The 25,878-nt window shown below is 40.6% G+C and overlaps 1 protein-coding gene and 2 non-coding genes across 3 annotated transcripts; all 3 read right to left on the bottom strand.

Annotated features, from left to right (window-relative positions):
• Position 1: 1 nt before the first annotated feature.
• Positions 2–25,829, bottom strand: polr1a (RNA polymerase I subunit A). Its single transcript, XM_058063739.2, has 37 exons — positions 25,666–25,829; positions 25,349–25,457; positions 24,450–24,545; positions 24,210–24,359; positions 22,864–22,965; positions 22,692–22,777; positions 20,396–20,481; positions 20,048–20,128; positions 19,792–19,909; positions 18,964–19,105; positions 18,718–18,891; positions 18,198–18,320; positions 16,329–16,556; positions 16,137–16,244; positions 15,908–16,054; positions 15,650–15,841; positions 13,903–14,052; positions 13,636–13,819; positions 13,485–13,567; positions 13,064–13,222; positions 11,547–11,645; positions 11,327–11,479; positions 11,182–11,264; positions 10,926–11,091; positions 9,244–9,367; positions 7,984–8,081; positions 7,706–7,905; positions 7,430–7,597; positions 5,574–5,709; positions 5,310–5,470; positions 4,755–4,884; positions 4,564–4,671; positions 3,222–3,491; positions 2,898–3,098; positions 1,339–1,456; positions 1,090–1,254; positions 2–1,013 (listed from the first exon to the last, which is right to left on the bottom strand). Exons 1-37 carry the CDS (start codon positions 25,740–25,742, stop codon positions 913–915), a joined length of 5,076 nt encoding a protein of 1,691 aa, XP_057919722.2. The 5' UTR covers positions 25,743–25,829; the 3' UTR covers positions 2–912.
• On the bottom strand, positions 9,953–10,089 carry LOC131110777 (small nucleolar RNA SNORA5). Its single transcript, XR_009121036.2, has one exon. It is a non-coding gene; the product is annotated as a small nucleolar RNA SNORA5 (small nucleolar RNA).
• LOC131110776 (small nucleolar RNA SNORA5) lies at positions 13,291–13,428 on the bottom strand. Its single transcript, XR_009121035.2, has one exon. It is a non-coding gene; the product is annotated as a small nucleolar RNA SNORA5 (small nucleolar RNA).
• Positions 25,830–25,878: the final 49 nt, after the last annotated feature.

Below are 25,878 nucleotides of genomic sequence, written 5' to 3'. Positions count from 1 at the left end.
ACGAGTGGTTAGCGCGCAGACCTCACACCTAGGAGACCAGGGTTCAATTCCACCCTCAACCATCTCTGTGTAGAGTTTGCATGTTCATTGTGGATGATGGCCAAAATTCATAAAAAAAAAAAGTGCAATTTTCTATAAATGTTGCACATTAACCCACAAATATGTGATGTTGCACTCCTGCAAATATAAACATGAACTTTACATTATTACTTTATATATTTGTACAAAGCTGCACGGCGTACAGCGGTGAGCACGCAGTACACACAACTAGGAGACCCAGGTTCAATTCCACCCTTTGCATGTTCTCCCCGTGCATGCGTGGGTTTTCTCTGGGTACTCCGGTTTCCTCCCACATTCCAAAAACATGCTAGGTTAATTGGCCACTCCAAATTGTCCATAGGTATGAATGTGAGTGTGAATGGTTGTTTGACTATATGTGCCCTGTGATTGGCTGGCAACCAGCCCAGGGTGTACCCCGCCTCTCGCCTAAAGACAGCTGGGATAGGCTCCAGCACCCCCACGACCCTCATGAGTATAAGCGGTAGAAAATTAATGTTCTTTAGTTGGCTGCACGGTGGTACGAGTGGTCTCACAGCTAGGAGACCCCAGTTCAATTCCACCCCCGGGCATCTCTGTGTGGAGTTTGCATGTTCTCCCCGTGCATGCGTGGGTTTTCTCCGGGTACTCCGGTTTCCTCCCACATTCCAAAAACATGCTAGGTTAATCGGCAACTCCAAATTGTCCATAGGTATGAATGTGAGTGTGAATGGTTGTTTGACTATATGTGCCCTGTGATTGGCTGGCGACCTGATTCTAGTAGAGGTTTTCATAAATTGCACTAATAGTTCATGATTTTCTTTTTGAACTCAAATACATATATATATGTAAAACTTGCACGACGCGGTGTCCCCTCTACTGCAGAGGTTGTTTGAGCTCAAAAAGTCCTGTTCCCCCTTTCACGACCTTCCCGACCACGAGGCAGGCAGACGGCGACGAGAGCTGATCACGAGAACCTGAAATACAAAAACAACGTCATCAGTCAAATAGTCAAATATAGTCAAAATATTGCTTCTTTGCGCCATTGCTCACCCAGCATGGTAGCTTGTTTCAGGAACTTGTAGCTGGTTTCAAAAGTCATCTGCTGCAGAGGGGAGGAGTTGGACCTGATGGCATGGCGGTTCAACGGCTTGTACACCCCCTCAAAGCACATGTAGTCTGCTACCAGCGACAGATGTCTGGGGTCCACCTCGATCCCTGCACAGATGGATCGGGTATCAAGGCATGTCAGCATGGTTCTGAGGGTGATCAGTTGTGTATATTATATTATATTATATGTACCATAGACGGCAAAAACATCTTTAATCTCCTTCTCGATGACTTTGAGCGCCACCTCGATCCCATAGGTGTTCGCCATGGCGTGGACCTCGTTGGAATACAGCCTGTTGATGTCCAAGATCTACAAGTACGTACAACAAAGATTCAAAGTGTTCTTAAAATGTTTAAACAGTAAACACAGATTTCTAAAATCACAAATACTTCAAATACTACAAATATTTCATTTGAACATGCATCAGATTACAATTGAGTGCATCCCATAATCAGTTCACAGTTCCACATGTCCAAAAGGAGTAGGAAGAAGCAAAGCTTATTAAATCCTACCCCTCCATCTGGTACTTTTACAATCAGTAACTGTTACATTTGTTCACTTCCTGCTTTCCATAATACAGTTTAAGGTTTTTTTTGTGTTTTTTTTTTAATATTGTACCTCGTACCGAAGTACAAGGTGATATGAGCATCCAATGACATAATGGGTACCATAGTAAGTGTCAATATAGTGATATATATAGCACATCATGACTGGTTCAAGACTCTTCATCCTTGTATTTAGCAAACATCAACTGCTTGTATTGTTTCTTGAATTGGCTCATCCTTGTGCATTGTTTGATTTCCTTACTCAGTCCATTCCATAGTTTGATTCCACATACTGAAATGCTATGGCTTTTTAACGTAGTCCTAGCATAGAAGTGTTTCAAATGTACTTCTTCCCTGAGATCTTATTTCTCCTCTCTTGTAGAGAAGTATTGGATGACATTTTTAGCTAATTGTTTTTTTTTTTTAGCCTTATGCATTATTTTAGCTGTTTGAAGATGAACTATATCAGCAAGTTGAAGTATTTGTGATTTTAGAAATAAGGAGTTAGTATGTTCTCTGTAGGCGGCATTATGAATTATCCTTACTGACCTTTTTTGCAGTACATTTAGCGAGTGAAGAGTGAATTTCTGATTGAGAACAAATTTTGCTTTGTTCAATACTGAAATATTTCTGGCCACCTTATGTTGTATATTTGTAATATGAGGTTTCCAGCTCATATTTTCATCTATTGTGATCAACAGAAATGTATTTTCGTTCACCCTTTCAATGTCCATACAGTCTATTTGTATTTGCTGGTACGTGTCCTTTCTGCTGTTACCAAACACCATGATTTTAGTTTTACTTAGGTTCAAGGACAATCTGTTATCATCAAAGCATCTTTTTAGTGACCATTTCTTCTCTGACCTTTCTAATGATTTCGTCTGTACTCCCCTCCAGAACAAAAAGCAGTGGTATCATCTGCAAATAATACCAGCTTTAAGTGTTTCGTAACTTTGGCGATATCATTGATGTACAAGTTCAACAGTTGAAGTGTAATGCCTAGAAAAATAGGAAGCTAGTGTGAATTAGACAAGCAACAATTTTGTGGTTTGATCTGACAAATCTTAACTGACTTTGATCAAACGTGGACATTTAACACAGCAGCAGCTGTTGACGTACAAAGAAACTGTAAATGCTATAAATAACATGGATTATCGTTTATGTGTTAAACTTGACCAGCGTTGAAGAAAAGACGAGCGACGTACATCACTGTGCTTGAACATTTCGTGCATGTTGATGCCTTCTGTGTTGAGAAGCATCTCTTTTGCTCCCGTCTTTGTGGTGCTTTCACTCAGCAGGCAGCGAGTTAGACCCTTGGTTTCCACGATGATGGCGTTTTGGGCCAGCGTCGACAGCACTGATGTCAGGTCAAAGTGGACTTTGTTCAAAGGTAAAGCCAGATCCACCTGTCAGCAAGGACAGAGTACATTAGAAGTAACAATGAAGTTTTCGCTATATATTTATACTTCTGCATATGCTTATAAATGCCAACAATACAGAAAAAAAGGTGACAAAAGTGCAAAACTTACTTCACACCAGAGTTCATGTTTGGGGTCGTAGCGGTAGCCTTCTATTGCAGAGTTGGAACTCAGAACAAAGTTCACCCTCATGGAATCCATGGACACGTTTCCTTTCACGCTCGTTTGCTTCTTTTTGGTCTGCAACCGCACATCGGTAGACTCCGTCTGAGTATCCTCCACGCCGGTCTCCATCATCTCCTGCAACTCTTCCTCTTCCTCCCCCTGATCCTCTTTCTCCTCGACTTCCTCGCCATTTTCTTCATCACTTTCATAATCAACCTGAAGGGAAGGGGAGAAAAGACTTGCACCCGTGAGTCTTATAACTGAGTTTATCACATACTACAGTATTAATTGTACCCTGTATCCTGGAAACCGCCCATGAATGATACGGGAAAAAGGCCGAAATGATACTGTGTCAAAGCCCAGGGCAGTGATACTGATAAAATATGGAGTTTAACCATGTCCTGTATCAGCCCCCGTAGCTGTCCAGTTCCCAGTTCCACATGTCCAAAAGGAGTAGGAAGAAGCAAAGCTTATTAAATCCTACCCCTCCATCTGGTAATTTTACAATCAGTTACATTTGTTCACTTCCTGCTTTCCATAATACAGTTTAAGTTTTTTTTTTTTAATAATGCACCTCGTACCGAAGTAGGAGGTGATATGAGCATCTAATGCCATAATGGGTACCATAGTAAGTGTCAATATAGTGATATATATAGCACATCATGACTGGTTCAAGACTCTTCATCCTTGTATTTAGCAAACATCAACTGCTTGTATTGTTTCTTGAATTGGCTCATCGTTGTGCATTGTTTGAGGGTCTTACTCAATCCATTCCATAGTTTGATTCCACATACTGAAATGCTATGGCTTTTTAACGTAGTCCTAGCATAGAAGTGTTTCAAATGTACTTCTTCCCTGAGATCATATTTCTCCTCTCTTGTAGAGAAGTATTGGATGACATTTTTAGCTAATTGGTTATTTTTAGCCTTATGCATTATTTTAGCTGTTTGAAGATGAACTATATGAGCAAGTTGAAGTATTTGTGATTTTAGAAATAAGGAGTTAGTATGTTCTCTGTAGGCGGCATTATGAATTATCCTTACTGACCTTTTTTGCAGTACATTTAGCGAGTGAAAATTGCTTTTATAGTTATTACCCCGTATTTCCACACAATAAGTAAGATATGGTAGAACCAGAGAGCAATAAACTCAGTATTACATCTCAGTAGTGGCGTGAGGCCCTGTGTCACTATGCCAGAAAAATGGTTATTTGGCGTTACCTCCTACAATAACAAGGTTACTTTAAGCTTGGTAAATATGCAGGTCAGTTATGTAATTCATTCTCATACTTCCTCTTCTTGTTTGTCCTTTCTCTTGGCATCCGACGCGTCAGCATCTCCTTCATTGCCCTGGTCATCAACAATCTCTTTCACATGCTCTTCCTCCCCATCATCCTCCTGATGATACAGCCAAGGCAACAGATTATAGCCATGATTAAATTAATGATATACAAATATAAATCATCAATCTAAGTATGTACCCCTGCTGCATCGTTCGGTCCGTCACCATCAATGTCTTGGTCCCCGGGGGAGGCCTTCCTCGTGTCCACAGCAATGGACGCCAATTTGGCACTACGTTTCTTGATGGCATCAAGGAGGAGCCGGAAAAATCTGTGGAAAAATACCATTACCAGAAATTAAAATATGGATAACGCATACATATACACAGAGTAGTGTGGAAATGCTTGCCCCCTTTTTGGGGGGGGGGGGTAGGATTTAATAAGCTTTGCTTCTTCCTACTCCTTTTGGACATGTGGAACTGTGAACTGATTATGTGATGCATTCAATTGTAATCTGATGCATGTTCAAATGAAATAAAACCATTACCATTCATAGGTCAGATAAGTGCGACAAGCATGATAGATCCCCTTAGTTTGATGATGTGAAACACTTAAGTGTGACAAATATGCAAAAGAATACGAAATCAGCAAGGGGGCAAACTCTTTCCACGCATAATACAAGGACCCATAAAAGAAACAAGCTGCGGTCTGCACTTTGGACACCTCTGGTCTAGCTGAAGGATCTTAATTGCAAACCTAGTTTCCATGTAGTGGAGGATCTGTTGGGGTGAGAGCAGCTTATCTTCAGTGTAACGGTCAGGATGAAGGAAGGTGAAAGTGATTTTAAATGTCCGCGTCTTCGAGTGATGGCTGCCCTCCATGCGCAGCATTTCCACGACATCCACTTTCTGAAGCACCTATACTCACACACACACACAGCAATGAATGGAAAGAAAACAACATAGTCTAGATGTCAGACGGCCAAATGCAAAATAAGAGCAGCTGAGCAGCTGATCTCACCTCAGCCAAGCACACCCTGGTAAGTTTCCTGCGTAGTTTTTGGGCTCGTTTCAAAGCCTTCTTATTGTTCAGCACTGGAACGCTCATCATGGGAGTCTTGATGTTGGAGCTGGCCACCATCAGGATCTCTCTCAGTCTGTCAAACATCCATTAGTAACATTTAGAATGCAGAAGTCCTTAAGTCCAAAAACCTCCACTGACTTCCCGTCCCCCCCAACGCATTCACTTCAAAGTTCTTTTAAGTTTTCTACAAGACTAATAAATAATAAATTTGGGTTGCACACTACTCCAATAATAATAACAAAATGTATGTCCTCTATCCAGACATACATTTTGTTGTACATCTTCTATCCAGAAGGTAATGGTAATGGTAATCATTACCATTAATGGTAATCATTACCATTACCTTCTGGATAGAAGACATACATTTTGTGAAGACAAGGTGAAGACTGTTAGAATAAAATGTAGATACAATGAATATAGTAGTATTAGTTATCACCCTTATATCCATTTGCTTAGACCAGGGGTCTCAAACACGCGGCCCACGCCTTGATATGAAAGTTTAATGTTAGTGCGGCCCGCGCAAGTTTGATATGGATGCTGTATGGTATCATGTACCCAGAAAAAATTATTACGTTTGATTAATGTTCATGTTAAAGGTTAAATAACTGTTAATAGTTATCCTCCCTATCCGTGTGGAAGTGGTAAGTTTTTGGCTATTTAAGTTTAAAGGAAATAACTTGAAGGCTACCATTTAGGTCGCTAGCTCTCTAGTTTGCGAGTTAGCATGTGTCTCAAGACCCTGCAGTTGCGCAGTATGTTGTAAATAGAGTATAAATGTGATTATAGTCGTGTTTTGTCATGTCTACAGGGCTCTAATAATGCTTTGTTCATTTTAATCTGAAAAAAATATCAAATACCAACTATATGTGGTTTCTTAAGTTTTTATTTGCCGTTTTATTATTATTATTATATTTATTTATTACTGATTGATTGATTTTCTTTATTCTTGATTTGTTTATTTATTTTTCATCTTATTTTGTGCAGAAAAATAAAAATTAAGATATTTGACATATTTTTCTGCTTTTAATAAATGTGGGTTTTTTGGGGGGGGAAACCTGATGGCATCAAGGAGGAGCCGGAAAAATCTGGGGAAAAATACCATTACCAGAAATTAAAATATGGATAACGCATACATATACACAGAGTAGTGTGGAAATGCTTGCCCCCTTTTTTTTTTGGGGGGGGGGGGGGTAGGATTTAATAAGCTTTGCTTCCTACTCCTTTTGGACATGTGGAACTGTGAACTGATTATGTGATGCATTCAATTGTAATCTGATGCATGATGCGGCCCAGCCTTGCCCAGACCCTAGCTCCAGTGGCCCCCAGGTAAATTGAGTTTGAGACCCCTGGCTTAGACAATAGAAAGTGTTTGAATGTGCTGAAGAAGGAATGTTCCTGTGACCCTGATCAGAGACCCCCAGCGACCCCCAGGTATGTCAAGATAAGAACTCATAAAACAATAAAAGTAATTACTCTCACATATACACACACACATAGACAAACAAATACTGCTCATGCAACTGCCCCCCCCCTTAGAGTTGCACGACCATGTAGTAGGGACCCCCGAAAAGAGAATAAAAAGAGAGGAGTGTGAACTGCATATTGAGAGTGGAGCATCATGTCACTGGGTATGTGGTTTCACTCTCCTCGCTGCGAGTAACTTTGAATATTGTTTTCTGTCTCTTCTGTATTTCTGTATTTAAGTGTTTTTAAAAGTGTCACAGGAGTTTGAACCTGACAAAGACATTGACATTCAATTTTTTTGTACTTCACAGAAAATGATACTACATTACCGAGGTATTCCCAAGGTGACGTTCATCTCCCCTCTGCCGGCAAAGTGGAAGGTGTTGAGGGTCATTTGGGTGGAGGGCTCACCGATGGACTGAGCTGCGAGGAGACCCACTGCCTCCCCGGGATCACACAGTGACCTCTGCCACTTGTACTGCAACAGCTGTTTGAATCTGATGAGACAGAAAAAAAAAGCTATTCAACAGAAAGGTTTGTTCGCTGAAGAAGTACTGCATCAAGTGCTCCATCACAGATCTGGTCAACTTTCCGTGATCATCTACCTGTGGTTATCCAGTTCTCCATTGCTCGTCCTCTCTCGATTCTCCAAGTATTTCTCTGTGACATCATGAAAGCTCTCAGAGACAGATCCGAAGCTGATATCAGGCCTAAACAGGCCAAGGCTGGGCTCTGGACAGGGGGAGGACTTTCTGGTGTATTTGGATCGTCCGGCGTCATCAAGAGAACGCCACTGATCAATCAGCTGAAGAGATACAGAGTACAGATGAAAAAAAGGAACGTAACACTGAAGGTTACGAGGTTGAGAAGATGAGAGGAACACCTGTAGAACGGCCGCATCTCTGCCAGATACATCTGCTGCTGCTTGTTCCATATGCTTCAGTTTGGCCAACTTCTTTTGGGAAAACAACAGGAACGCTCCTAAATCAGGAAAATAAATAAGTCAAGGGAACACCCAAAGCTTAACACCCCAAAGTAAACTATCATTCTGTCCTCGTTTTTTTTGTGGATTGGGGAGTGCCCGGTACAATGTCACCAATACAATACAGTCATGTTGCTACATTGATGAAGGGTGTTACTTTTATGAATTCATTTTTTTAATCTAATTTCTAAAATCTAATTTGAAATTCATTCATTCATTTTCTACCACTTTTTCCTCACGAGGGTCGCGAGGGGTGCTGTAGCCTATCCCAGCTCTCTTTTGGCCGGGGTACACCCTGGACTGGTGGCCAGCCAATCACAGGGCACATATAGACAAACAACCATTCACACTCACATTCATACCTGTAAGAAATACACCAATATGAGCAGTAGTACAGTAATCCCTCGTTTATTGTGGTTAATCGGACCCTGACCCAACTGTAAGTGAACTTCTACAAAGTAGGATCCGGTAGTTGGGAGCATAGAAAACCTGTTTACAACCTTGTAAATACACTTTGTAACATTATTAGAGCCCTCTATATATAAAGTAACACCCCTATAGTCACCTTCACACTTTCATTCATTCATTTTCTACCACTTTTTCCTCACAGGGGTCGCGGGGGTGCTGGAGCCTATCCCAGCTGTCTTCGGGCGACTGGACTGGTGGCCAGCCAATCACAGGGCACATATAGACAAACAACCATTCACACTCACATTCACATTCATACCTATGGACAATTTGGAGTCGCCAATTAACCTAGCATGTTTTTGGAATGTGGGAGGAAACCGGAGTACCCGGAGAAAACCCACGCATGCACGGGGAGAACATGCAAACTCCACACAGAGATGTCAGAGGGTGGAATTGAACCCGGGTCTCGTCGCTGTGAGGTCGCCCAGACGTCATGCAATAACCAGAAAATGGATAGATAACTCAACATTGGTTGCATGCTTGACTGCTGCGACCATCATGAAGGACAAATTTTTTTTTGTATCCTTGAACATGTGAAAGGATCTGCTCCTATGGATGGGACAGTGATAACTAAGCAATGTTGTGGTCATATTATGGAGTCCGTTTCTTCCCCCCCTTTCGGTGTGCAAAACCGGAAGCGGACAGTGAAATGTAAAAGAAATAATACATCATGTGTACATAATTGTTACGTACCTCGGCGGGGACAAGCTAATTCTCGCTTTGCTTTCCAGCGTTGGATGGCTGCAAAATGTTGACTGGCACTCCGAGAGTCCAGGCGTGATAAAACCTCATCCAAGCCCTGGGACCTCCTTATTACCTACACATGATTGGAAATCAAAGTAGCATAATGTACAACAATCAAATACTGGTACACATGTATTACTAAAGCTAAAATAAAGGCACCGACAATAAAGTAAGAACTGATATCTACAGCTTTGACAAAGATTTGTGTTATCGGTTGTTTGTATCAGCCCTTTCTCATTGTATATACATATATATACACACACACTATTTTTTCGCACCAATATCTACTCCTTTTTCAATTCAATATTTAAAAAATTAGACGTTACAAAAGTTACACATTGTCTTACAAAAGACAACCGAGAACAACAGAACACAAATGCCCCCCAAAAGAAAACCATATTCTGCAGACTACAAGCTGAAAGTAGTGAAAACAGTAAACAAAACAGTTACTGTACTTAATGAATAACCATGTTAGCATGTCTTACACCTATTCAGCATGTGCTCTATTCTTTTATTCATGTTACAACTTGCCTTCCAAGATGACGTCATGTCTGTTTTGGTCAAGTAGTTTGTAAAATAAATTACCCCCCCAAAAGAATTATTCATTTTTTGCGACTTGTACTCCAGAAAATAGAGTATATAATTTATTAGCAACATAACCTGTGTGTAGTAAATATTTATCCCCAGGGGCTGTATTGGAGCACACTGGGGTCAATTAACTACACTTTTACTGTGGCAGCCATTTTGGCCAGTAACACCCACTGAGGAGGGTGCACTGAATTTGACAAGGCTGCCATTATTAATATGCTTGTCTGTTCTGATACGGTGGTCCAATATTACATCATACCCTCTTTTGCTTTTAAAAATAATGATCAGTGATAATCAGTGATAAGTGAAAATAATAATCAGTGATAATCAGTGAAAATAATAATCAGTGATAATCAGTGATCAGTGGCTGCTTTCCAAGCATAAAATGTGATATATAGTATAATATCTGTGACCTGTTGTGTGTGCACCTTTGAAGAATCGGGACCTGGGAAATGACGTGTGTGACATTAGCTAGCAAGAGTTGACTGTCTTTAGCTGAGTCTTGAGTGCAATGACTGGTGTGAGTTGTGGCCTGCAGCAGCTTCTGTGTAAACGTTTACTGCATGTGTGTTCTTTGCTTGATAATAAAGCGACTGATGTGCATTGCGAATCTCTATTTAACCACGAACAGCAGCATTATAATCATATTCTACATTCGTCAATAAGTGTCAGTCATGTTAAAGTGATGAGACAATAGCCACCATAAGAAGTATGCTGTCAGTGCTAAGATAAGATAAGCCTTTATTCGTCCCTCAGTGGGGAAATTTGCATGTGAGTCTATGTATTTATGTATTTATGACTAATGTCATATTTTCTTTTATTCTGTCTAATATATTGAGTAATAAAACTGACTGACTATAGGGGTGTTATTTAATTTTTAGAGACTCTAATGTTAAAAAAAAATCATAGAAAGTAAAAACTATGAAAATATTCCTACTTTGCAGAAATTCACTTATCACGGTTAGATCTGGGGTCGGGTAACCGCAATAAACGAGGGATGACCGTATTTACTTGCGGCACATGTGCAACAGCCTGGCATTTACCTCAAAGTTGTCCTCAATGAAAGGAAACTGCTTTGGCTGTAGAAACTGCGTCTTGGAGATATCCAAGCCATCTTCACCATACAGGAACTGGACTACGGAGCCATCGCTGTCTCTCACCGTCAGATCATACTGCACCACCAAACCCTCCAGATGCTTTATAACACACCTGAAGAGGAACAAAGGATAAGAAGGTACATAAATATTCAAATATGATGGCACAGAGTCATTTGTTTTGACTCTGAAAGCTTTGCGTTACCTCTGCAGGTATCCTGATCGTGAAGTTTTTACAGCAGTATCCACCAGTCCTTCTCTGCCGGCCATGCAGTGGAAGAAAAATTCCTGGAGAATCAAACCACAAGTTATTCTCTTGCTCAATCTTTGGAAAATATTGAAGCGCATGCCTGTGGTTTGATGCCAGTGAGGAACCTTCCGGAAACAAATCCCCCAGCACCAGGTGCTGGGTCATAGGGCTGGAAACAGGGCAACGACTTCCCAGAGGGCATCAGTGGAGGTCTGCGGCCCTCTAACTCAATCTGACCTAGCAGGCAGGATATCTAATACACACACATCATCATCAAGCTTGGGTCCTACTGAGTACTTGTACTGTGAACGTGTGGTTACCTGCATGGTGTTGACAGTAGATCCCTTAGCACCTGATTGGACCATCAGCTGGAGGTTGTTGTCTGGGAAAGAAGTGTGAAGGCCAACGGGCATACAAACCTACAAAAGAGGAATTAACAAAATCTTTGTGATAACAATGTAGACCAGGACCCGGCTCTAAGTGGGGCAACGCAGATGACATCGTGCTGACCATCGGCGGGTAGTCGAAGAAAGGGACTAAAGATGGCCAACGCCGTTTGTACATAGGCACAATAATGATAATGGGAGCAGAAACATTGCTCCTAAACCAATTCTGCCCTCGCCCTGGGCCCCGAATGCCAGCCCACAACACTTCCCCTTCCCCATGCCCATGTTCCAGGACAAGAAGGCAGCAAGATCCCCTTGAACGCCATATGTGAATTGGCGTTCAAGGGGAACGAATGTTTGTTGTTTTGGGGGTTTGGTACCCCCAAAAGAAGGGGAATATATTGTAAAATGACACATTGCATATGACTTGGGGAGGCCAACGCGACCCGATTGTTACACAAGATGTTTTCGGATGTGTTTGGAGTCCAAGATGTTCTGCCAAAATACTTGGGTCCAGTCAGGAGACATGACCAGATAAGGACTGAATTCTGGAAATCCACGGTCATTCTTAGTGTTCATGAGGTCTATATAAGTGTTGTATTAAACAAACAAGAGGACCCTTTCCGACAACTGCTAAGGTGTTCGTGTTGCATTATTTGCCAACAATTGCTTGCCCAAATTGTCCCTGTACGACCAAGCGACATTGTTTGTTGTTTTGGGGGTTTGGTACCCCCAAAAGAAGGGGAATATATTGTAAAATGACACATTACATATGACTTGGGGAGGACAACGTGACCTGATTGTTACACAAGATGTTTTCGGATGTGTTTGGAGTCCAAGATGTTCTGCCAAAATACTTGGGTCCAGTCAGGAGACATGACCAGATAAGGACTGAATTCTGGAAATCCACGGCCATTCTTAGTGTTCATGAGGTCTATATAAGGACCCTTTCCTACGACTGCAAAGGTGTTCGTGTTGCATTTTTACCAACAATTGCTTGCCCAAATTGTCCCTGTACGACCAAGCGACATTGTTTGTTTTGGGGGTTTGGTACCCCCAAAAGGGGGGAATATATTGTAAAATGACACATTGCATATGACTTTTCTTTTTGGTAAACTCTAGTTGAACTTAAGAGGGCTACGTGACTTGGGGAGGCCAACGTGACCTGATTGTTACACAAGATGTTTTCGGATGTGTTTGGAGTCCAAGATGTTCTGCTAAAATACTTGGGTCCAGTCAGGAGACATGACCAGATAAGGACTGAATTCTGGAAATCCACCCTTTCCTACAACTGCAAAGGTGTTCGTGTTGCATTATTTGCCAACAATTGCAATGAAAACAAATTTCTCCCAGGGGACCAATAAATCTAATCTTCTAGAACGTAACGCAAGCATGTACTGCACACCAGTGTTTGATAGTACTACTAGTGTTCAAAAAACCTGATCGATTACCTTGTTAATTTCATTGTTCACTTGGTTGGCGACTTCTTTGAATTTGTGGTCAGCCATGCTGAAGTCTCGCTGGTCCGGGTTGAGGTGAGCATCCTGCCAGCGGCCCCTAGCTTCGGCTTCATCCACGGTCGGGGGGAGGTTGAATGCAGCCTGGAGGGCCTGAGATGCAGAAAAAAAGGAAGAACGATTATTCATTAAGTCAACTGTCAACTGAGATGCAATTTACCATTTGTGTGTAGTACCATATTAACCCCAGAGGCCATGTTGGAGTACAATGGGGCACATTAAACTACACATTTACTGTGGCAGCCATTTTGGCCAGTAACACCCACTGAGGAGGATGCACTGAATTTGACAAGGCTGCAATGGCGGGCAGTGTTTCAAGCGCACGAGTAGTAATTATGATGACCTAAGAACTCACTTTTGTGCCAAGCTTCAGAGACTCTTGAATAATGTGTCTCCTCTTTTTGTTGGCACCCGGTCTCACCAGGATGTCTTCAACACCTGAAGAGATAAAAGGAGTACACGTACGTGAAGTACAAATACAAAAAGCACCATTTATTTGAATTTACCTAGCGTGAATCCTCTGTACAACTGAAGATAAGCAGTGAAGAGTCGGGCCAGACAGCTGAGAAGTTGACCACTCGTCTCCCCTCCATAAAGCTCGTAGCAACAGTGGACCAGACCGTACGCAGAGGAGCCGTAGTGAGCTTTGTCCAGGACCCCCACCAACAGCTCCCCTTGGCGAATCACCACCTAACACACAGTCGTACGAGGCTTTGGTGAGTAATTTGTGGGCTCTAATGACTTGCTTTGCTGCGTTGTTCGTTTGTGCAAACCTGCGAGTCACACATGGTGTCGGGTCGATAGCCTGGAGACGCTCGTGGGGGAACTTGGATCCATGCTTTGGCTGGGATTTTGGATTTCCCAAGCAGGTTTAAAGGCACAGCCTTTTTTGGGATAACATTGATGAGGAGGGTGGACACCACCTACCAGAGGAAACATTTGTCAGACATCTTAATGCAATATGAAAACCGTCGTGTCGCTACACTTAGAAAAGTCAACATCATTCTTGATCTTTTTAATTATCTTTTGTTTTGATTTACACCATAAATACCAACAGTCCAAAATTTACTTTATCTACATATTAAGATTCCATTGGACATGAAAACATACCATGGAATAGTTTGAATGATTTCAAGAATGCTAACAAGTTAACATTAGCATGCTAACACCTAGCATACTCGGGTTGAGTGTTTAAGTGCCGACCTATAAAAACGCTAAAAATGTCAATATAATTATGTTATCATAACAACGCAAGGTGTCTGCTTAATTTCTTATTCATGAAAATGGAAAAAAAATGCTAATATGCTTATTTTAGCAATGGCAACATTCGTGTCTACCTTTGAAAATGGCTAAATGCTACCTTGCTAATGTTAGCATCCTATAATCTAGAATGATGGTGCCAAGTGTATAAATGTCTACCCATGAAAATGGCTAAAAATGCTACTGTATTAATATTAGCGTGTTAGCATGCTAACACCTAGCATAATCGGGCTGAGTGTCTAAGTGCCTACCTGTAAAAATGTCAGTATAATTATGTTAGCATAACAACGCAAAGTGTCTGGTTAATTTCATATTCATGAAAATGGAAAGAAAATGCTAATATGTTATATCAGCAATGCTAACATTAGTGTCTACCTATGAAAATGGCTAAATGCTACCTTGCTAATGTTAGCATCCTACGATCTAGAATGATGGCGCTAAGTGTATAAATGTCTACCCATGAAAACGGCTAAAAATGCTACTGTATTATATTAGCGTGTTAGCATGCTAACACCTAGCATAATCGGGCTGAGTGTTTAAGTGCCTACGTGTAAAAATGCTAAAAATGTCAGTATAATTATGTTAGCATAACAACGCAAGGTGTCTGCTTAATTTCATAATCATGAAAATGGAAAAAAATGCTAATATGCTTATGTTAGCAATGCTAACATTAATGTCTACCTATGAAAATGGCTAAATGCTACCTTGCTAATGTTAGCATCCTACGATCTAGAATGATGGTGCTAAGTGTATAAATGTCTACCAATGAAAACGGCTAAAAATGCTACTGTATTAATATTAGCGTGTTAGCATGCTAACACCTAGCATGATAGTGGTAAGTGTTTATATTTGTCTATGCATGAACAGAGAAAAAAAATGCTAATATGCTAGTATTAGCATCCTAACATCTTTTTAGCATTATAGCGCAATGTACAAGGAAGGCTAAATGTCCTGAACAAGTGCTTTTTTTTCGTCATATGCATAAATGGTGAAAATGGCCCCATCTTGCACTATTAGGGATTACTAAATTCCTGGGTCCAGACGGTGATCTGGATCACCCCCAAAAAGTAATCAGTTCTTGAAAATTCCATCCAAATCCTGTGCCAATATTTCAAGTTATTGTGAACATAAACAAATGAATGCCGGCAAAAATGTAAATGTTTTTGCAAGTCATTGCAAATTTTACATCAATAAAAAGAAGCATCTTTCCTTGCCCAGCCTCAGATTTAGAAGATCAGAGGCCTAACTAAGTAAGACTACCTGCTTTCCCGTCCAGAGCTTCTGTGGTTTGAGTATAGCGGGTGGCAGAAGTTTAACTCTCCCCGCTTTGTCAGTCAGTCCTCTGTACACCAGCTCTGTGTACTGGTCTCTCGTGAAGAAACAGCCTCGAATGGTCATCCTGGTACCCGACACCATGTGGTCCTGGATCAGACCTGCTAAAGGCTTTCCATCCTGATGTGAGAAAGAAAAAGCTAGTAAAGAATTATATGATTCTGCATGCATTTTTAATCACTCTACCTTGGGTACAAGGTACTGTTTGTTTGTGCTGACTAAAGTGTAGGCCTCCGCTCGGCCAAGTTCACTCTGGGGGAAATGAGCGTTCATTTCGTCGCCATCGAAGTCTGCGTTGTACGCTTTGCAGTTGGCGTAGTGTAGTCTGAGGACCTGTTACGGATTTTGAAAAAAAAAACAAACAATGAAATAACAGACTATATAATAATAATAGACTACAGAGGTGGGATTCTACCTTCTCTCCGGGCAAGATGCGTGCACAGTGAGCCTGTATTGACGGTCTGTGCAGAGTGGGCTGTCTGTTCAACAACAAAACGTCTCCGTTCTTAATATGCCGATTCACCTGGAGAAGACCGGACATGTCATTTCAACTTCACTTCCACTTTCAGCTCATCTGTTCAGCCGCATTGGCTTACGACCCACTCACAATTTTCATTGGCATCTTGTGTGGACCCGGACAGGGCGTCAGCAGCTGCTTGGCAACCGCTTCTCTCTGCGCTAAGTTGGCTGGAGACAAGATTGTTCTCCTGCCGTCCTCGGTTATCACCATGGTAGCGCCGGGGTGGACGTTTGGCCCATTCAGCACGGCCTGACGGAGCTCCTTCACGTTCCATGGGGTGACGGGCTGTGGGTAGGTCAGCTTTGTGGCAAACACCTGAACAAAGTAATTTGAGTGTCAGAGAGATGATGTGGTTTCTTAGCAACTATATCACTCCCAACAAAAGAGAACACGATCAGTTTAGGCATACCGATCTCATTGGTTCCTATGTATGGCCTGGCATTAGTATAAGAATACATATTTCAGCAAATTGTACGCATTCTTTGCCAAAAATTAAGCATTTCCGAGCATAAAATTGCTAAAAGTGCCTACGTGTAAAAATGCTAAAAGTCAATATAATTATGTTAGCATAACAACGCAAAGTGTCTGCTTAATTTCATATTCATGAAAATGGAAAAAAAGCTAATATGCTTATGTTAGCAATGCTAACATTAGTGTCTACCTATGAAAATGGCTAAATGCTACCTTGCTAATGTTAGCACCCTATGATCTAGAATGATGGTGCTAAGTGAATAAATGTCTACCCATGAAAACGGCTAAAAATACTACTGTATTAATATTAGCATGTTAGCATGCTAACACCTAGCATAATCGGGCTGAGTGTTTAAGTGCCTACCTGTAAAATTGCTAAAAATGTCAATTATGTTAGCATTACAATGCAAAATGTCTGCTTAATTTCATATTCATGAAAATAGAAAAAAAGCTAATATGCTTATGTTAGCAATGCTAACATTAGTGTCTACCTATGAAAATGGCTAAATGCTACCTTGCTAATGTTAGCATCCTACAATCTAGAAGGATGGTGCTAAGTGTATAAATGTCTACCCATGAAAACGGCTAAAAATGCTACTGCATTAATATTAGTGTTAGCATGCTAACATCAAGCATAATAGTGGTAAGTGTTTATGTATTTGTCTATGCATGAACAGAACAAAAAAAATGCTAATATGCTAGCATTAGCATCTGCATTAATATTAGTGTGTTAGCATGCTAACACCTAGCATAATCGGGCTGAGTGTTTAAATGCCTACATGTAAAAATGTCAATATAGTTATGTTAGCATAACAAACCCAAGGTGTCTGCTTAATTTCATATTCATGAAAATGGAAAAAAAATATGCTTATGTTAGCAATGCTAACCTTAGTGTCTACCTACGAAAATGGCTAAATGCTACCTTTCTAATGTTAGCATCCTGCAATCTAGAATGATGGTGCTAAGTGTATAAATGTCTACCCATGAAAACGGCTAAAAATGCTCCTGTATTAATATTAGCGTGTTAGCATGCTAACACCTAGCATAATCAAGTGTTTAAGTGCCTACGTGTAAAAATGCTAAAAATGTCAATATAATTATGTTAGCATAACAATGCAAGGTGTCTGCTTAATTTCATATTCATGAAAATGGATAAAAAAGCTAATATGCTTATGTTAGCAATGGTAACATTAGTGTCTACCTATGAAAATGGCTAAATGCTACCTTGCTAATATTAGCATGCTACGATCTAGAATGATGGTGTATTCTACATTGGTCAATAGGTGTCAGTAATGTTAAAGTGATGAGACAATAGCCACCATCAGAGGTGTGCTGTCAGTGCTAACATGTGAGTCTATATATTTATGTATTTATGACTAATATGTCGTATTTTCTTTCATTCTGTCTAATATATTGAGTAATAAAACAGACTGACTATAGGGGTGTTATTTCATGAGAAATAAGAGAAAATCAGTTTCGGCATACCATTGGAATTCCGATCTCATTGGTTCCTATGTACATGTCGGGACAGATAACGGATCTGGCAGCGTAATCCACTCTTTTGCCCATCATATGTTTCCGGAACAATCCGTCCTTCTTCTCCAGGATCTGGAAAGGTAAAAGGAAACAATTAGTAGAAGGGATGTATGTGTTGAACAACCTGGAATTTTATAAAGTACTTAGTACAAAGTGGGCACTATGTAGATAAGATATGCCTTTATTCGTCCCTCAGTGGGGAAATTTGTAAGGTAGTTCCTACTACAAAGTGCATACCAAGTAACTGTACATAAGTATGTACTTAGCAGCACATAGTAACTACTGCATACTACAAAGTGTATAAAGTGCATACTACCAAGTGCATTTGTAGTGTGTTTTAGCTACTAAACTACTACTGTAATAGTAACAGTTGCTATTAAACTCCCAGTGCAACTTTTTATAAAGTACTTGGTACAAAGTGGGTACTAGGTAGGTAGTTTCTAATGTAATAATTGTCATGATGACATACTTGTCTGATCCCAGGGTACTTTTCTGTCATCAGTCTGTCCATGTCGCTGTCAAAGACAATGTTGACGTGGGTTTGAAGGCGTATCCAGATGTTATAGAGTTTATCGGTTAATGTCAGTCCCGGAATCCCCGAGAGGAAGGTTTGGTCCATCTCTTCCGCCTTCGTGTCCACCTCCTGAAATGGATGACGCAAGACAGAAAAAGATGTATAGACAGTATGTTCATTAAGCTAGACCAGGTCTCTTACCTCATTCGTCTTTGTACCATTCTCAGCAGCCATGAGAGAAAGCAGTTTCCTGATGACTGCAGAGTCCTTCATAACAGCTTGCATGTTTACTGTCTGACCATTGGTAAACATCTGGTCACCCAGTCGATTGACAGGACGATACCTGACGGGAACAGGACGACATATTTTTAACTAATTCACTGCCAAAGTGTAGGCAATGTATTTCACTCCTAGTAGGGGGGGACAACAGTTCATTCATTCATTAATTCATTCATTTTCTGAAGGGGGTGCTGGAGCATATCCCAGCCGTCTTCGGACGAAAGGCGGGGTACTACCCTGGACTGGTGGCCAGCCAATCACAGGGCACAATTAGACAAACAACCATTCACACTCACATTCATACCTATGGACAATTTGGAGTCGCCAATTAACCTAGCATGTTGGAATGTGGGAGGAAACCGGAGTAAACCCACGCATGCATGGGGAGAACATGCAAACGCCACACAGAGATGGCCGAGGGTGGAATTGAACCCTCTCCTAGCTGTGAGGTCTGCTAACCACTCAACCGCCGTGCCACCAAGTAATTAATTAATCACCTTGTACTTCGGTACGAGGTGCATTATTAAAAAAAAACAACAACAAAAACTTAAACTGTATTATGGAAAGCAGGACGTGAACAAATGTAACAGTAACTGATTGTAAAAGTACCAGATGGAGGGGTAGGATTTACTCCTTTTGGACATGTGATTATGGGATGCACTCAATTACTCAATTGTAATCTGATGCATGTTCAAATGAAATAAAACCATTACCATTACCAACATGGCATGTGATGTGTCTGCATTGTACCTGCAAGGTGGGACCACTAGCAGTTCCAGGAAGAAGAGGTCAGGAGAGAAACCATTTTCTTTTTCAGTTGATCCCGACATGTCATCCAGCCCGGAGAACAGACACTTCAGAAAGAAGCCTGGAGCAGAAAGACGGACAGGTTGAATTTAGCAGAACCGTTCCATCTCACAATATGGAACAATAACATTCAATTCTGCGTTCCATCCAAATCATACCAAGCCTATTGTGTTTCTACTGTAATAGAAATGTTACTTACCTTCATTTTCCCACAGTTTGGTAGTGTGTTCTCTGGCAGTGCTGGCGGTCAGGTAGACTCTCTTTCCAGCCATCAAGTCTTCTATGAAGCACAAGCAATAACCTATTGGCATCTACAGCATTGTACTGCAATCGGTTTCGTACCACTTATCCTGGCTAGATTCATGTAGACTTAGAGTAAATGCATCCGACTGTTTTCCAACAAATATCTACACAAAAAAAAACTTACAACTTCACAACATTACATTATAGGTGTAACTGTTACTGGAAGCTTGCATCTCCAGTGATGCATTCACTAAAATGAGAGCAAGCACAACTGAACATATGATTTAAAAATAAAGCGACTCACCTCCCACCTGTTCAGTGGTTCCTCCTGACGGCATTGTGACAATCAGCTTACTGTTGTGCTCACGTCGTACAGCGACCCGCCCTTTTCTAAAATGTGCACACATATTGTTCTTAGCATTAGAATTTGGATTCACTATAAGACATCCTGTATTCATTCGTTATCATTGATGTGATTGATGACAGACAAGACATGTGGCAGAAAGATCAACACTGATACCATCTTCCTGTTTTCCTATGAGTTGTACTTGAATTCAAAAGATCTCTATAACTACAATAGCTGTAGCGATGCAATAATCTCCCAAAATGCATTACGATATTCGATACAAGTCCGTGTACTTATATCATTTTCTGAAAAATTTTGATTGAAAATTTGATTCATGGCGGCACAGCGTTCGAGTGGTTAGCGTGCAGACCTCACAGCTAGGAGACCAGGGTTCAATTCCACGCTCTGCCATCACTGTGTGGGGTTTGAATGTTCTCCCCGTGCATGCGTGGGTTTTCTCCGGGTACTCCGGTTTCCTCCCACATTCCAAAAACATGCTAGGTTAATAATTAGCGACTCCAAATTGTCCATAGGTATGAATGAGAGTGTGAATGGTTGTTTGTCTATATGTGCCCTGTGATTGGCTGGCAACGTATTTTTTCTTGAATATTTTTCTTGAATATTTCAACTTTATGTTACTAAAATTACACTGTTCTTCCCCATAAAATTATGCTGTTATTTTCATTAAATTAAGACTTTTTTCCAGATATTTTGACTTAACTCTCGCAAAATTCATGCTAATTTTTCATGTTTGCTGCTGTTGTATGTGTGTGTTTTTTTGTTTTAGTTTTCTGAATTATATATTTTTGGACTGTGCCGTGGGCCAATTAACAACCAGTCCTGGGGGGGGACACAGACTAACCTTTACCCGTTAGGCTATACCAGAGGTTGGTTGGAAAAATGGAATGGACAATTTATTACTTGGTGGCACGGCAGTCAAGTGGTTAGCGCACAGACCTCACACCTACGAGACCAGGGTTCATTTCCACCCTCGGCCATCTCTGTGTGGAGTTTGCATGTTCTCCCCGTGCATGCGTGTTTTTTTCTCCAGGTACTCCGGTTTCCTCCCACATTCCAAAAACATGCTAGGTTAATAATTAGCGACTCCAAATTGTCCATAGGTATGAATGTGAGTGTGAATGGTTGTTTGTCTATATGTGCCCTGTGATTGGCTGGCTGGCGACCAGTCCAGGGTGTACCCCGCCTCTCGCTCGAAGACAGCTGGGATAGGCTCCAGCACCCCCGCGACCCTCATGAGGCTAAGCGTCAGAAAATGAATGAATGTTGACAGCAAAATCAACACTGACACAATCTTCCTGTTTTCCTATGAGTTGTACTTCAATTCAAAAGACCTCCATAATAATAACAGCAATAGCTATAGCGATGCACGATAGGGCACACTATTTGGCATGATACAAAATACATTGCGATATTCTATGCATAGATAAGTAGATAAGTCTGTGCACTTTAAAAAAAAGGGACAATGTGGTTTTGGTGTAGTGTTCTATTGACTTGGATTGAATGAAATGTCAAAACAAGAATTATTTACAATGTATGGCTCTGACCGGACAAAGAGTCAACAGCTTAATGCTGGACAAAATGTAGCATGTATTCAAATAGTGCATATTGTGGATGACAAGCCTTTAGAAATAAATGTGCATTCTGAACAGGTGATTTTATTGATTTTTTTTATTTTTTTAACTTGACACTGACTCCGGTTTCCTCCCACATTCCTAAAAACATGCTAGGTTAATTAGCGACTCCAAATTGTCCATAGGTATGAATGTGAGTGTGAATGGTTGTTTGTCTATATGTGCCCTGTGATTGGCTGGCTGGCCACCAGTCCAGGGTGTACGGCGCCTCTCGCCCGAAGACAGCTGGGATAGTCTCCAGCACCCCCTGCGACTGAACATATGCTCTGGCTAATCACAATTTTTAAAGACCTACCCCCCTATTTTGAATGAATTAGCCTTTATTCTTGTCACTTATACAGGAGTACATGTGAAATTGTATATACAACATACGATGCAGTGAGATGATGGGGTAGGGGGGTTGTGGCACCCAGCATTCTTATTTTCAGGAGTGTGTTGAGAGAATCTCTTGACTTGCTTTATTTACACTGAACGTCCGCAAACTTTTATTTAGTGGTTCTCAATTATCGTCCTGTTACCACATTATAATTGCAGCCCTGTAGGGAACACTGGATAGTCTACAACAATAAAAATATCACAAAAATTAAAAAAAATCCTCTTACCCACAGTTGGGACATTTCCGAGGTTTCATGTGGTTTTTCCAGAAATCATTTATCAAACTGCTTTTCTTCTCAACAAGATGTTTAATCTGGAGGGGGCGAAAACATAATCACAACTAGAACACTGTTTTGGTTTTTAGTACAGGACTGGGTATTCGTGAGACTGGGTACTCACCGGTCTGCTATTACTTCCGTCAGTTAACTGTACCGCATCTGTGAACTCTTTGAGTATCTTTGCAATGTCATCACCCGTGGCTTTGTTATTCTCCTCCAGGAACTAACAAAAAACAGCATAAAGGGAAGCTGATATCAGGGGCGTCCAAACATTTTCACAGAGGGATACATACTGAAAAATAAAAAGGGATCTAAGAGGCAACTAATATTTTGTACTCATCTCAACTTTACCAAAAATTACTACGTTATTTTGTTTTATTTGCTTCTCATAAAATTGACTTTATACAATTTAAATTATTTTTGCAGCTGGGATAGGCTCCAGCACCCCTGCAACCCTTGTGAGGAAAAGCAGTAGAAAATGAATGAATGAAATTATTTTTGCTATAATACTTCAAGTCTGATACAAAAGTGACACTTTATCCTCATATTACAAGTTTACCCTAGTAAAGTTGTACCTTTTTATTAGAACATGACTCTCTCTGTTTTGATTTTATTCTTCTATTATTTTTATATTTTCCAACTCTTTCAACTTTCTTCTTGCAACCTAATTTTCCAAAAAACAATTTGGCTGGTTTGCATATTGCAAACGTATTTTTTCTTTAATAATTTTCTTTCATATTTCAAATTTATGTTACTAAAATTACACTATTCTTCCCGATAATATTATGCTGTTATTTTCATTAAATTAAGACTTTTTTCCTAATGTTTTGACTTCACTCTCGCAAAATTAATGCTAATTTTTCATGTTTGCTGCTGTTGTATGTGTGTGTTTTTTTGTTTTAGTTTTCTTGTTGAATTATATTTATGAACTGTTCCGTGGGCCAATTAACAACCAGTCCTGGACTAACCTTTACCCGTTAACCTGGCTATACCAGAGGTTGGTTGGAAAAATGGAATGGATAATTTATTACTTGGTGGCACGGCGGTCAAGTGGTTAGCACACAGACCTCACACCTAGGAGACCAGGGTTCATTTCCACCCTCGGCCATCTCTGTGTGGAGTTTGCATGTTCTCCCCGTGCATGCATGGGTTTTCTCCGGGTACTCCGGTTTCCTCCTACATTCCAAAAACATGCTAGGTTAATTGGCGACTCCAAATTGTCCATAGGTATGAATGTGAGTGTGAATGGTTGTTTGTCTATATGTGCCCTGTGATTGGCTGGCGACCAGTCCAGGGTGTACCCCGCCTCTCGCCCGAAGACAGCTGGGATAGCCTCCAGCACCCCACGCGACCCTCGTGAGGAAAAGCCGTGGCATTCTTTTTACATCTTCAATGCACAAAAAAAGTATCAAAGTGGCCCCTGCAGCCTTAATTCTTCCTGTAACAAAGTGTCAATTTTAACCTCACCTGACTGAGAACTTGCTCGATGTGGTAAACTTCCCGCATGGCCCCACTGTCTACCAACTTCAGCTGGTGTAACAGTAAATGGAGGGCAGCTCGTGGACATGTTAACGTGTGGCACGCCAGGCATGATCCCCGAATCAGCAAGTAGAGTTTCTGAGCATAAGAAGGGAAGTGAGTTTGATGTTATTATGTGATTCTACAGGCTGGATTCCCAGTGTTAAATCATGTGCTTCACATTCTTACATCAAAGAACAGGGGGTTGTACACGGGCAGAGGGAGCTCCACATGTCCCAGATGTCCTGGACAGTTGTTGAAGTCCTGACAGCAGGTTGAACATGCCTGATGAAGAAACAGGATACCAGGATGAATTTGACCCACTTATGGAAGGTTGGGGTAGTAACACAAAAACTAAAATTTCTTAAAATGTATAAAAGGTAAGTTAAAAATGTGAATGGTATGAGAGCAAAAACATGTTTTTTTTAGGAATACCTGGAATATGAAGCAATGAAAAATTTTCATTACGAAGATATTTCAAGAAAACAACCTGACCGGGTCATTTTTGACCCACTTATGGAAGGTCGGGGTAGTAACACAAAAACTGAAATTTCTTAAAATTTACAAAAGTTAAGTTAAAAATGTGAATGGCATGATATTAAAAACATGTTTTTTAGGAATACCTGGAATATGAAATGATGAAAAATTTTCATTAGGAAGATATTTCAAGAAAACAACCTGACCGGGTCATTTTTGACCCACTTATGGAAGGTTGGGTAGTAACACAAAAACTGAAATTTCTTAAAATGTACAAAAGGTAAGTAAAAATGTGAATGGCACAATATTAAAAACATGTTTTTTGAGGAATACCTGGAATATGAAATAATGAAAAAATTTCATTAGCAAGATATTTCAAGAAAACGACTTGACCGGGTCATTTTTGACCCACTTATGGAAGGTTGGGGTAGTAACACCAAAATTTAAATTTCTTAAAATTTATAAAAAGCTAAGTTAAAAATGTGAATGATATAATCGCAAAAACATGTTTTTGAGGAATACCTGGAATATGAAATAGTGAAAAATTTCCAGATATTTCCAGAAAACAACCTGACCGGGTCTTATACATCTAAGGGTTAAAGGACATTTACCTCTTTGTTGTCTGCTGGTCCCAGGGCCAAGTCATATAAGCTGTTTGGGGCCACATTCCCAACAGCATCAAGAAATCTGGAGTTGGTGATCACCTTTACACTCAGCTTTCTAAAGAAGAAATAAATTATTGATACTGGATTCACGTCACTCCACCGGTTTAACTGCTTTTGGATCAGCGACGTGTAAAAATTAAGAGTAAATGGATCATACACTAACATATATTACTACAGTATCATAGACGGTCAAGGAGGTTTTAGGTACATGCTTGCACATGTTATGGAAGTCGTCTGTTCCTTTCATGTAGTGTTGAACTCACCTTATTTCTTCGGCAGAGTACATGCCAAAAGACATTCCCTCCAGTCGCCGCCATGGTGCGTCTTTATTAAATAACATTTTGGTAAACTAAATCTTGTTTACTAATGTAAAACCATTTCAAGCTCGTGCATACCACATGCGACACGGGTTCCTACTCAACCCCACGTGGGAACCTCCGACTTCCCAGTTTAGAGGTGGGACAAAACCATATATA

This window comes from Doryrhamphus excisus, linkage group LG22 (genome assembly GCF_037039965.1).
Source record: "Doryrhamphus excisus strain RoL-2023G ecotype Guam linkage group LG22, RoL_Dexc_Guam_v1.1, whole genome shotgun sequence".
NCBI classification, from domain to species: domain Eukaryota; kingdom Metazoa; phylum Chordata; class Actinopteri; order Syngnathiformes; family Syngnathidae; genus Doryrhamphus; species Doryrhamphus excisus.
Note: the sequence above shows the minus strand (reverse complement) of the source record. Positions and strands in the feature narration are given on the sequence as shown.

Bases quoted from the DNA above. Each gene is read 5' to 3' on its own strand.
- polr1a (XM_058063739.2), bottom strand. From the start codon at position 25,742: ATGTTATTTAATAAAGACGCACCATGGCGGCGACTGGAGGGAATGTCT. The intron at 25,458-25,665 runs GTGAGTTCAACA...TTTCTTCTTTAG, and splicing joins TACTCTGCCGAAGAAATAAG to AAAGCTGAGTGTAAAGGTGA. The intron at 9,368-10,925 runs GTAAATGCCAGG...AATCATGTGTAG, and splicing joins TCATTGAGGACAACTTTGAG to GTAATAAGGAGGTCCCAGGG.